This window comes from Zea mays, chromosome 10 (genome assembly GCF_902167145.1).
Source record: "Zea mays cultivar B73 chromosome 10, Zm-B73-REFERENCE-NAM-5.0, whole genome shotgun sequence".
In the NCBI taxonomy this organism is placed as follows: Eukaryota; Viridiplantae; Streptophyta; class Magnoliopsida; order Poales; family Poaceae; genus Zea; species Zea mays.
The window spans coordinates 108,407,106-108,419,404 of record NC_050105.1 but is presented as its reverse complement, the minus strand read 5'-3'; the positions used below and the strand labels follow the sequence as shown (position 1 = coordinate 108,419,404).

Sequence of the window (12,299 nt, the reverse complement as noted above, 5' to 3'; positions counted from 1 at the left end):
GAGGCGGAGCCCTGCTCGTGGTGGGAGACGCTCGAAAAGATGTCTCGGTTTTTATAGGTGGCTCGGCTGTCACCCATCGGGAGTTTAGTCTGTATTTTTCTGAGTGTGTTTTTAGGGATAATTTGGGTGTCACTAATTATTGGTCCCGACAAATTCCTTTGGATTTTGTGACTACCAATCTAAGTGAGAGAAAACAATGACATATATTTAATCCCTTGGTAGCCTTGTTTTTCCTCTCATTTGGTGCCAAGCTAGGCCTTACATCTCTAGCCACACCCACACCTGTACCTGTTTGCTGCTGTTTTTTCTCCCACGCGATCCAACCGTTTGTTTACGCCGGGCTAGGTTTCTCGACCGTACGGGGACAGGACATCAGTGCAACTGTGCAAGCGACCGCCACCGCATTACCCGGAACTGCCCAGATCTTCGTCGAATCGTCGGGCCCTTTGCTGGCGACGAGCAACCACAGGTATGCCTGCCCTTAACCCTGTCATTCTGTGCAAAAACTGAGCATCCGAACCCTAATTTAAGTTATCTGGCTATCGGATCTAATAACGAATCTATACATGTACTATGTCTACTAACTTGTTTTTTGGCAAAAATTATCGGTTGCACATGTGATTCAAAGCTTGCAATGGCACAATAGTGACATCTTGGGAAACAATGAAACGTTTTGTCTATATCAATGATGATTCGTGCCGGTATTCCTACTGTGACAACCGGATATCCAATACCAAGTATACTCTGTGGAATTTTCTCCCGAAAAATTTATGGGAGCAATTCAGGTTTGTATCTGTTCTTCACTTCTCGACAATAAAGTAGTTCCATCTCCATCTAGTCATTTCATTGCTTCAGCACCTAAGGTAGTTGCACTTTATCCACTTTTTAGGGCACTTCCTTCAACCTAAATGCGTGGAGGGATCTAACATAAAACATTATTCCCACCATTTGATGGAAGCTGCAATTCAGTGTCATGTTACCTAATGAAATATTTTATTATATAAGACAATGCATCAGTCATGCTTGCGTCCGCATATGAAAATTTTCAGTGTCATCGTGCAAGGACTGAATTAATATAAGTGCACTAGATGAAGATGCATACTATCCATAAATAGTTAACTTATTTTGTAATTAACTGGTTTGAGAACTTATAGATAGCTTTCACACTGTATATGGTGCTCTTATTTGCAACCTGAGACAAAATGCTTCTTGGTCACTTGGTCAAAGGACCGTTCTTATTTGCAACATGAGACAAAATGCTTCTTGCTCACTTGGTAAAAGACCTGCAGGAACTCATTTTTTCTGTTTTGACTAATGAGTTTCAGTTCCATCAGAATTTTAATTTGTGTTCATTTCTCTAAGTATTTCAGGCGTTTCATGAATCAGTATTTTCTACTAATAGCCTGCCTTCAGTTGTGGTCCCGTATCACCCCTGTCAGCCCTGCAACTACATGGGGTCCACTTATCATCATCTTCATTGTTTCTGCTTCAAAAGAGGCTTGGGATGATTACAATAGGTATCTTTCTGACAAGAAAGCAAATGAGAGGAAAATATGGTTGGTAAAGGATGGCGTCCGCATACAGGTTTTTTTTTTTTCAATTTCTCCATCTAATTTGCTTTAACTTTATTGAAAATATGGCCTTCTTGATCTATTGTACTCCCTCCATTCAAAATTATAAGACACTAGTAAACGTGCCCGTACGTTGCAACATAACCCAATACATATAGCAATAAGGCTCTGTATCATCGCTAGATGCGAGTTGTTCCAACCCACATGAATAAGCGTAGGTCATGAGTCTAGGCCACATATAAGACACGTACAACGTGACCCAATTCGATACCTATTGGATTCAGACACTACATTATCGCTAGACACGAGTTATCTTAACTCGTATGAGTCATGAGTCTGGGTCTCATACGAGACACAGGAAAACTCTCCACTGTTTGGGTAGTTTGGGGGAGGGGGATGAAAAAAATTGGGTGGAGAGAAATTTTACCTATTTAATATAAAGGTATAGGTATAGATTTTGTCTTTTCTAAATGCATCACTTTTATTATGTATCTAGGCATAGCGTATATAGCATATAGCAAAAGCTATTTATCTAGAAAATGTATTATAATTTGGATTGGAATAAGTTGTAAGCCATTCACAATTTCACAGAACATTGTTTGCTAGGCCCAGTAGCTTATCGTGTTTAGGTTACCAGTCTGCACCACAAATTCATTTTGCATAAGGGCGGGTTTGGTGGACAGGGAAATGGAGGGGATCCGATCCCTCCCCCATGAATCCCCTCCATTTCCCTGTCTACCAAACCAGCCCTAAAGGTGTTCAAACTGTGTTTGAGTTCTAGAGAAGAGAACATCTAGAAATCCTTATTTACAAATGGTTTGTACTTTGTAGTCTGTTTTTCCTTATCCTGTCATTCAGCTGCACTTGCTACTGCTGTCATAAAACCAACATTGCACTGTAGGACAAGCCTCGGACATGCAAGAGCGTTGCGTATCATTTCATTAAAGAAAGAAGAGCGTACACAAGATGGACTAAGTCCCCAAAACATACATCCAAGACCCACACTGACACATCCCGATCACAAACAAGAGAAAACAAGAAACAAGTGGCACTATCTAAAAACAGGTTACCAACTAGGTACCAAAACTAGGAGTATTATCCCCCGGCAAACGACCTGACAAGTAGCTCTTGGAACGCCTTTGCTCCAGCGAAGCACCACAAAATGCATTCATCAGTGATAGATTGCAGCATAATCGTGTCTCTTGGACTTATACTGTTAAAGACACAATCATTCTGAGTCCAGATTTGTTCCCAATTGCGAAGCCACAAGACTGATAAGTCAGTTGAGCCGCTTTCTAGTCTCCGACATTTCCTTGACTGCCTTGAACAATCAGCTTGAGAATTTGGTAGCCAAAGTTGGAGTGATGGAGTCAATCTCTGGAATATATTAAACCTTACCCCTCTTAGAAAGGGACAGAAGATCAACAAGTGTTGAATTGACTCTTCAGCTTGATCACAGAGGGGCAGGCAGTGGGATGAGGAAATCCATTCTTAGCTAGGTGATCAGACATCCATCGAATGTTAAATGCAAGCAACATGAAGAACATGGCGACATGCAGCAAAGAGGAGCCTAAGTCTTCCATATTCTTTTCCACAGAGCAGAACATGTTGAGCCTAGAAAGAAAGGATTGTTTGCTGACATGTCGGAGTAATTGCCTGACCTACCAAGTCTCCAATGCTCTGGTCTTCCACACACTCTTGTAGTTATAGTGGCACATTATCCCAGATGAGAAGATGACCCCTTCGCATAGGGACAGTTCAGATATGGATGTTTCTTAATAGGGTAGTGCCATCATGTTTTCATAATGGATATATCTGCTATCTACTTTAGAGAACCATCATCTGTTGGTGTAGTAATGTGGATTGAAAGATAGAAGATTTTTTAATGCATGGCTAGTCAAGTGATATTTTGCTTTGGAGAAGACCGAATTACTCCCTCCAAGTTTGGCCAATGTCTAGATAACCCCTAAAGTAACATTTGGTTCAATTTACTACCTCCATTTATTTCAGTTAGTCTAATTTACCCCTTAATAGGATTTGTTATTTTTGTTTCTCCACATATAAGTTTGAGTTTTAATATAAAATTTTATGATGTGATAGAGACCTCGTAAATTATGTTAGAAAAATATATCTTTTTTGCAACCATTTTGATATCTTAGAAAATTTAATAATAATCGAACAGTAGAGATACAGTACCGTACAAACTATATCTGTATTTTCTAATGATGCATATGGAATTACTTGATTTATTATTGGAATATTTCATTGTGCTTTTGTTCCGTAGATCAAAGCACAGGAGGTACATGTTGGAGATTTAGTGTGGCTCCATGAGAATGATGAGATACCATGTGATCTTGTTCTCATTGGCACTTCTGATCGACAAGGCATTTGTTATGTTGAGGTAAATGTTTTTTTCTCAAACACACAGGAAAGCTGCGTATCATTATATTAAAAAGAAAGAAAGGGGTTTAGAACCTGTAAAGCCCAACACACTCACAAATTTAAATAAAACACACACTCGTCTTTGGAACACAAGCAAGGCAAAATGAAATTACCTTCAAGCATCAGTACATATGTTTGTTTGTTGCACATCCAGGCATACTATTATACTAGTTCACATACTTTTCTGGGATGGCCGTAGCCATTGCCTTGATGAAGTAATGAATTTATGTTAAGCACAAGCTGAACTTCACTGTCCTATGATGGATTTACCTTTAGATTGCCCTAACCTTACGCCTGATCATATCACAATGGACTACAACTTTTCCATGGACGCATTTTTCGATCCCATTGCTTGAGGTATTTTGTTATATTTCTACATAGAATCTGAACTTCAGAACTTGACTTCATTACCTCAACATAAAAACCAAGGACATCCAATTCCTGTCATGTGGTGAAGTTTCCGGAACTTCTTGCTTTACCCTCTTCATTGCAAAAAAATGTTTCTCCAATTTTCTATCATGACATCAATTTCTTTTCCCCTGTTCAGAAGCCAATGTGTTGCGAAAGGGCCTCTAGTTGAGTTGGTTAGATGATCTGAGTAGCACTCTTTAGGTCCTGAGTTTGAATCCCTATGGGGGCAAATTTCGGTCCGGGTTTAAAAAACCCTCTCGTCAGTCCCACGACAAGGCATAGTTCTAAGGCTCGGCCTTAGTCGCTACCATTCTCACATGGGCTACGTTGCACAAGGCATAGTTCTAAGGCTCGGCCTTAGTCGCTACCATTCTCACATGGGCTACGTTGCAGCTGTATATGGGTGGGACAGGGGTTTGGGGATTTTCTTGACCTACGTGAGAAGGTTTTTCTTCTTAATGTAATGCTCGGGGGTCATGTTTTTTTAGAAGCCAATGTGTCATTAACATAACAATACACGAATTTTCACAGTCAGGCTGCTACAAATAGTTAAAAAGTATCAGATATGACAGGTTCAAGAATGGATGTGTTAGAGTGGACGTACTAACCAGTTCAACCCAAAAAGCTTAAGCCGATGGGAGAAGGTAGTCAATCCACTTATACACTTCAACACCCCAACTCACGTGCAACTAGAGAGAAAGGCACAAACGTGGAAATAAATGGGTGAAGGCACACATAAAGGCTCTGCCAGAATTCGAACTCGAGACCTCCGGCTCTGATATCATGTTAGAGTGGACGCGCTAACTAGTTCAACCCAAAAGCTTAAGCTGATGGGAGAAGTTAGCTAATCCCCTTATACACTTTAACAGGATGAGCATAGCAAAGTTTACAGAGTGTGTTACAGATTATTGTCCCACACCTGTTGCAATGGGTTGGAGCTCTGCACGGAGACTCCAAGAGTTAGGATTTTTTTTTGGTATTATTCTATTATTTTGCTGAACTAACATGTTTTGTGGCATTTTGTTAGAGAATAAAAGGCAAATACACAAATTGAGGGATGGAGGATTACATATATATAGCAACCAACCTAGGGTTCCACTCTAACCCTAATAGATGACATGGGCTGGGTTCTAGGCCCATAACACACAAGCACACATAGTAACACATGGCATTCTAACACCCCCAGTATGACAGATGTTGAGATTGGACCAAAAATCCGAGAACATCGAGGATGGAAGAGCCTTGGTGAAGATGTTTGCAAACTGCGAGCTCGTCGATACGTGGAGAACGCGAATGTCCCCGATAGCAACGTGCTCACAGACGAAGTGAAGATCGACCTCAACATGCTTTGTGTGCTGGTGTTGGATCGGGTTGATGGAGAGGTAGGCGACACCAACATTGTGCAGTAAACAAGTGTACTTATGGTGAGGGGGCTGTGGAGCTCTTGAAGGAGCTACGACAACCAGCTTGCTTTAGCCATGCCGTTGGCAACGATGCGATACTTAGCCTCAGTGCTGGAGCGGGAGACCACAATTTGATGCTTGGTGGACTAGGAGATGAGGTGTCCCCAAGGAACACGACATAGCCAAAGGTAGACTGACAGTGTCCGAGCAGCATGTCTAGTCCACATCGGTGTAGATGATGGGCTCGTGGGTGGAGGAGCGCCGAAGGAGAAGCCTATAGTCAAGTGCACCCTGGAGGTACTAGAGGATCCGCTTGACAACCGTTAGGTGCGGCTTCTAGGGATCATGCATATGAAGGCATATCTGCTAGACTGCATAGGCGATGTCAGGCCTATCGAAGTTGAGATACTGTAGGGCACCAACAATGCTCTGGTAGATAGTGGGGTAGCCAACCAGAGGACCTTACTAGAGACCTTTGTCTGTGTGTCCATCATAGTTGCACACCGCTTACAATCCCGCATACTCGGCACACACCAAGGTATCTAAAGTGTACTGTTACTGCTGAAGAAATAGGCCATTCGAGCGATGCTCGACGATAATACCTAGGAAGTGATGAAGAGGGCCTAGGTCCTTCATCGTGAACTCGTGTTGAAGAGCGGTGATGAGGGGCACCATGCATGGTGGCGGCGGCCTAGGAGGCCAACGACTAGGAGAAGAAGAGGTCACTGTTTGGTGTCATGGGGAAAGGTGTGCCGACCTTTGTAGCTGGGTGGATTGGGTATTTCTAATCTCCAGGAGCTCTGCTGGGCTCTCAAGATGAGATGGCTTTGGTTGCAAAAAACTGACCCTAGTGGCCCTTGGTCTGGCTTACCTCATGTTCCTAGTAAGGTTTGGGCTTTCTTTTCTAGGGCCTTGATCTCTGAGGTTGGGGATGGAGCAAACACCATGTTTTGGACAGATAAGTGGCTTAATGGGAGAAGAATTTCTGATTTGGCACCTCGGCTATATGACCTAATTCCAAAGAGATTCATTAACAAGAGAACTAATTGACTATCCAATAGGACCTCGGCTGTATGACCTTGGCTGTATGACCTTATCCAATAGGAGATGGATTTCAGATATTAAAGGGGCTCTCACAGCTGGAGCTCTAATTGAGTATCTCCATGTTTGGGAAGCTCTCTCAGATATTGATATGCAGCCCAATATAGAGGATAAGCATATTTTCAGCTTTGCTTCAGATGGAAGATACTCTGCAAAGGCTGCTTATAAGAGTCTTTTCTTGGGATCAAGCTCCTTTGGACATTATAGAAGGGTGAGAGATCTTGGGCCCCATCAAAATGTCAATTCTTCATTTGGCTGGTTACCCAAAACAGGTGTTGGACGGCTGACATATTGGCTAAGAGAGGTCTGAATCATCCAAGCAAATGCACTTTATGTGACTAGGAAGCTGAAACAATAAATCATTTGCTTGTGTCATGCGTATTTGCAAGATCATTCTGGTACATGATGTTGAGGAAGTTTGGCATGCATTCTTTAGCCCCACAACCAGGTGCCACATCCTTTCTTGAGTGGTGGGAAAAAGCCTCAGAGGCGGTGAATGGGCCTGTCAGGAAAGGTCTTGACTCCCTCATCATCCTAGGGGCTTGGATGATTTGGAAACACTGTAATAGATGTGTTTTTGATAACTGGACGCCCAGATTGCCTTTAATCCTTAGGCTTGCGGATGAAGAGAGGAGAATGTGGGAAATTGCAGGGGCCAAGGGGCTATCCTATCTGGCAGCTTCCTTGCCTGAAGCCTAGGGATGCTGTCTTTGGAGTAGCAGTGGTGGTTCCTGATTTTATGGATTCTTTTTTGTATGCATGTTTTTGGCCTCCGTAAAGAGTGCCTTGTATTTGTTTCGGTCTTCTTTAAGACCTTATTACCTTTCTTCTTAATATATAAAAAGGCTCAGTTCTCCTGAGTTTTTCGAGAAAAAAAAGGCTATGGCCTTAGTTTGGGTCTGCCTTAGTTGTTTCCCTGGTTGTGGTTACTGGTGATGCATTAGAGCTTTCGTTTCTGCGTTTTCTTTCTTTTTTCTGCTTTCTTTTCTTTTCCTTTCGGGTGCCTTATGGAACCTTGTATTTGGTCTATTTTAGACCTTTTCTCTTAATATAATGATGCATAATTCTCCTGCGTGTTTGAGAAAAACGAAATGAAGGAAACTTCTTATCAATGGCTGTTGACGTAGTTGATGCCTAACTGTGTTTCCCATTGTTGCTTCAGACTGCTGCTTTGGATGGTGAAACTGACTTGAAAACAAGAACCATTCCTCCAATTTCTGCTAACTTGTCAGTAGAGCAGCTAGGAAAAGTCAAGGTGAGTCTTTCCACACTTCTATTTCTTTTTTTGTTTTCTGATTACTTCTGTTTAATTTGTGCAGGGTGTAATTGAGTGCCCCAACCCAGACAATGACATACGGAGGTTTGATGCTAACATGCGCTTGTTCCTCCCTATAATTGACAATGAAAAAAGTCCTTTGACTATCAACAATACACTTCTTCAGTCATGTTACCTTCGATACACTGAATGGGCTTGTGGAGTTGCAGTTTACACAGGTAAATACAGAATATGATACATGATGCCTTATTGTGCCAGAGCATTTGTTTTGCATGTAGCAGACCTGAAGACATTGTAGTGCATGGTTAACTCACCAACCATCCATTGCAGGCAATGAAACAAAATCTGGAATAAGTAGGGGAGCTGCGGAGCCCAAGTTCACTGCTGCTGATGTAATAATAGACAAGCTCACTATTGCAATATTCATGTTCCAAGTTGTTGTTGTACTTGTTCTGGGTTATTTTGGGAATACTTGGAAGGACACTCAGGGGCTTAAGGTGCTATCTCTTTTTGATTATCAGTGTTTTGGCGAAGAAAATTTACTGTAATTTGCATGCATGTCGTTGTACCCTCTCATGGGCACTTGCTATTGTATTTTGTGATGTAGATGGTTGCATTTATAAGAAATTGAACATATAATTATGCCATTTGTATTCTGTGACCTGATATGTCATTTTATTTATGTAGCAATGGTATCTTATGTATCCTATGGAGGTAGAGGGCCCATGGTATGATTTCTTGATTATCCCGTTACGCTTTGAGCTGTTGTGCTCCATAATGATTCCAATCTCCATAAAGGTATGCTTGCAGTTTGAATCGTTGTTAACTCTTCCTGTGTTTGTAGTCCTGTTTGGTTTTGGCCTCCAGTTACTAAGCCAAAATTTGGCAGTGGCCAAAGTTAGCATTTCCAAAATTTAGTCATATACAAGATGTTTGGATTATAACTATGCTAAAATGCTAGTAAGACTATCAAGCCATTGTTTGAGTATGACATGTGGGTCACATATGTCAAAATGTTATGGGTGTTGGCCAGGACGACCCAACTTAGGTTGGCGCGAACAGTACCTGTGTGTACTGTAGTGTGTCCTATAACACCCTTGCTAAGGAAGGAATAAGGACTAGGAAAGAGATTAGGGGCGTGTTTGGCATGGCTCTGCTCCACCCCAGAGCAGCTCTACTCCAAAACTCTGGGTGGAGCAGCTCTGCTCCAGAGTTTAGATTGTTTCTCATAACCGGTGGCAGTGGCGGGTAAATAACTCCAAACTCCATGACTAAGGTGTTTTTTGGAGTTTTCGGAGTAGCAAAAGAGGTACTCCAAAATTTTGTACTGTAGCTCCAAAAACTCCATAGAGTTTACAACTCTGGAGTTAGGGTGTTTGGCATGCTCTGGCGAGCTCCTCCTTGGAGTTTTGCTCTGGAGCCATGCCAAACAGGCCCTAGATTAGATCAATTAGAGGGATTAGGGCATGTTTGGCATGGCTCTGCTCCACCCTAGAGCAGCTCCACTCCAAAACTCTGGATGGAGCAACTCTGCTCTAGTATTTAGATTGCTTTCTCATAACCAGTGGCAGTGGCGGGTAAATAACTCCAAACTCCATGTCTAGGTTGTTTTTTTAGAAATTTTGGAGCAGCAAAAGAGGTACTCCAAAAATTTGTACTGCAGCTCTGAAACTTCGTGGAGTTTGTAACTCTGGAGTTAGGGTGTTTGGTAGGCTCTGGCCAACTCCTCGGAATTTTGATCTGGGGCCATGCCAAACACGAGATTTGGGTCAATTAGAAATGGGATTGGATATGATTTGATTGGGTCTTCCTTAGGTGGCCAGGAGTTCTCTCTATATAAAGAGAGGTGATGTACCAAGGAAAAAATGTCCGAAGAATGAATAAACAATCCAAATCCCCAAAATACTTCTCCATGCTGACTTTGCTCGGCTATCTTCCCAGCAATGGTTAACCCACAACGTTCTAAGGATCATAACGTCTGTGTTAGAGTGGACATATTAACCAGTTCTGTAGGGCCGACGAGGCGACTTGAGAGGGGGGGGGGGGTTGAATCGGAGCCACTAAAAATTCTCGTCTTGCGAGTACGTGACTTTGATCCCAAAGTTCAACCCGAAAGCCCTCTAGTGACTCAGAGCAGCAGATCAGAGTACAACACAAACCAGTGTCGTTTGTATGCACCAAAAGCCCTAATAACAAGAGACCTAACTTCCTAGAAAATATTAGAGTCAAAATCACAAGGAAGTCCGAGCGGCAGTGGTAGCCTAAGGTCCGACAGTGCCGGAGTCTGACAGTGTCGCGCACACGGGCAGCGCCGGGCAAGCAAAAATGCCCAGAACGATCTCAAATTTGACAGACAGTTTGCACGGGGTAAAAGAAGTTCTCTGGTGAAGTATGAACCCGAACAAACAAGGAATCAAATTGCAGATCAGAAATCCTTAGAGTAATGGGGTTTTGTTGGGTTTTTCTCAAAACGAACTCAAAGAGAAGTCAACTCGGATCACGACCAAGAACTGCACTGTGAGGGCGTATGATCCAAAGAGTTTATCTCCACACAATCAATCCCCAATAGCACCACAAGAGAAGGGAAAGGGGGAAATCAAGAACACAAGACTTCAGAAATTCTAGCAAGGGTGCAAAACTGAAATTGAGAAGTGATCAAAACCTGTGGGCCGAATCGGCGACCCTTCCTCAGATTAAACTTGAAGAGCACAAACACAGTCGAAGTATAAAATCGCTGTGGATCCTTGGCTAAGAACTAGAGCCGTCTAGAGATAGGAAAAATGAGTGCTAAAACCCTAAGCCAAAACAAATGGTAGCTAAGTGATGCTGAACTAAACAACCTACCCCTCTATTTATAGAGGGTTATTTACACTTCCTAAACTAGCCCTATTTACATAGAGCCTATCCATTCCACCGGGGTGAAATGGACCAACTCCTAGGTTTTTGATCCGACGGCCACGCGCTCCACACAAAGTTGCTTCACCTTGACGCACCCTTCGCTGTGATGCCACGTGCCGCCATCGGTTCCCTCCGGAACCGTCGCCGCCGAGTTTTGAGGCCTAAACTCAGCAAAACCCGCCATCCGTAGCGCTGGGTGGTTTTGAGGCCCAAACCACCAAACCCGCCGTGAGTACCGCACCGCGTGCGCGTCCTGCACGACCAGACGCGTGTCTCGCCAGTCTTCGACTACGCCGGTAACATGGTCCACTCCACGTCCTCGCGCTAGTGCATGTCCTAGGTGTCAGCCACCACGGCTAGTCACCCGGTTGTTCCTGTCCGTCGTCAGTCAAGACCCACCACTTGCCCTTCACCGCTCCCGGCCTATCAGCACGAGCCGGCATGACCTTCACCTCAATCGTCGACCACCGTCTCCGTGCTCCACACCTGCACATCACAAGCCGACCGACATGGTTGCACAAGCATAATCTCACACTCTGGTCAATCCACTGACTACTCCAGAGTCCTACTCGTTGACAATTACTCATCATCAACTCGAACCACAAGGGACAAGTCAACCTTGTGTTCGCAAGTTCAACTCAAAAGATTAATCTATTAGGAGAAGGAAGGCAATCCACTTCAACAGCTCCACTCACCTGCAGACAGAGAGAACACAAACATGAAAATAAAGGAGGTGAAGGCACTAATGAAACCTATGTTAGGATTCGAACTTGAGACCTCTGGCTCTGATACCATATTAGAGTGGACGTACTAACCAGTTCAACCCAGAAGTTTAAGCTGTTAGGAGAAAGTAGGCAATCCACTTATACACTTCAACAGTCTGGTATCAGATTGCTTTGGTTTCAATTGAATCCTATGGCTTTTGCTGCCAAAGACTTCCGTGCCCTAATTGATGGGCGTCGTCACATCTCCGAGGAACTCCATTGTGTCTCCACAAGACTAGATTGTGTCTTCCGCCTCCTTGATCGGATCAATGTGACGGAGGAATGTGAACGCCTGGCAGCAGTACGCCTACAGGCAGCAGCACATGGACTGCTGGCATGCCAACCGGTACAAACTCTCCATAGGGAGAACCGACCGACTGTTGGCTCTATAGTCATTAGTAATCACGTGTTTATCATCGAAGCAGGCAGTGGT

General features: G+C 43.3%; 1 protein-coding gene across 4 annotated transcripts in view; it reads left to right on the top strand.

Annotated features, from left to right (window-relative positions):
- Positions 1-218: 218 nt before the first annotated feature.
- Positions 219-12,299, top strand: part of LOC103641553 (phospholipid-transporting ATPase 2) — an 81,860-nt gene continuing 69,779 nt past the window's right edge. The window contains exons 1-8 of one of the 4 annotated variants that reach the window (XM_008664900.3): positions 219-469; positions 629-785; positions 1,371-1,584; positions 3,856-3,972; positions 8,091-8,183; positions 8,248-8,422; positions 8,535-8,701; positions 8,892-9,002. In XM_008664900.3, coding sequence (XP_008663122.1) covers positions 664-785; positions 1,371-1,584; positions 3,856-3,972; positions 8,091-8,183; positions 8,248-8,422; positions 8,535-8,701; positions 8,892-9,002 — 999 coding nt within the window. In that variant the 5' untranslated portion in view covers positions 219-469; positions 629-663. Of the gene's footprint in view, positions 470-628; positions 786-1,362; positions 1,585-2,472; positions 3,973-8,090; positions 8,184-8,247; positions 8,423-8,534; positions 8,702-8,891; positions 9,003-12,299 lie in introns of all 4 variants that reach the window. The other 3 variants (XM_020545600.2, XM_020545602.2, XM_020545601.3) reach the window with 3 other exon arrangements.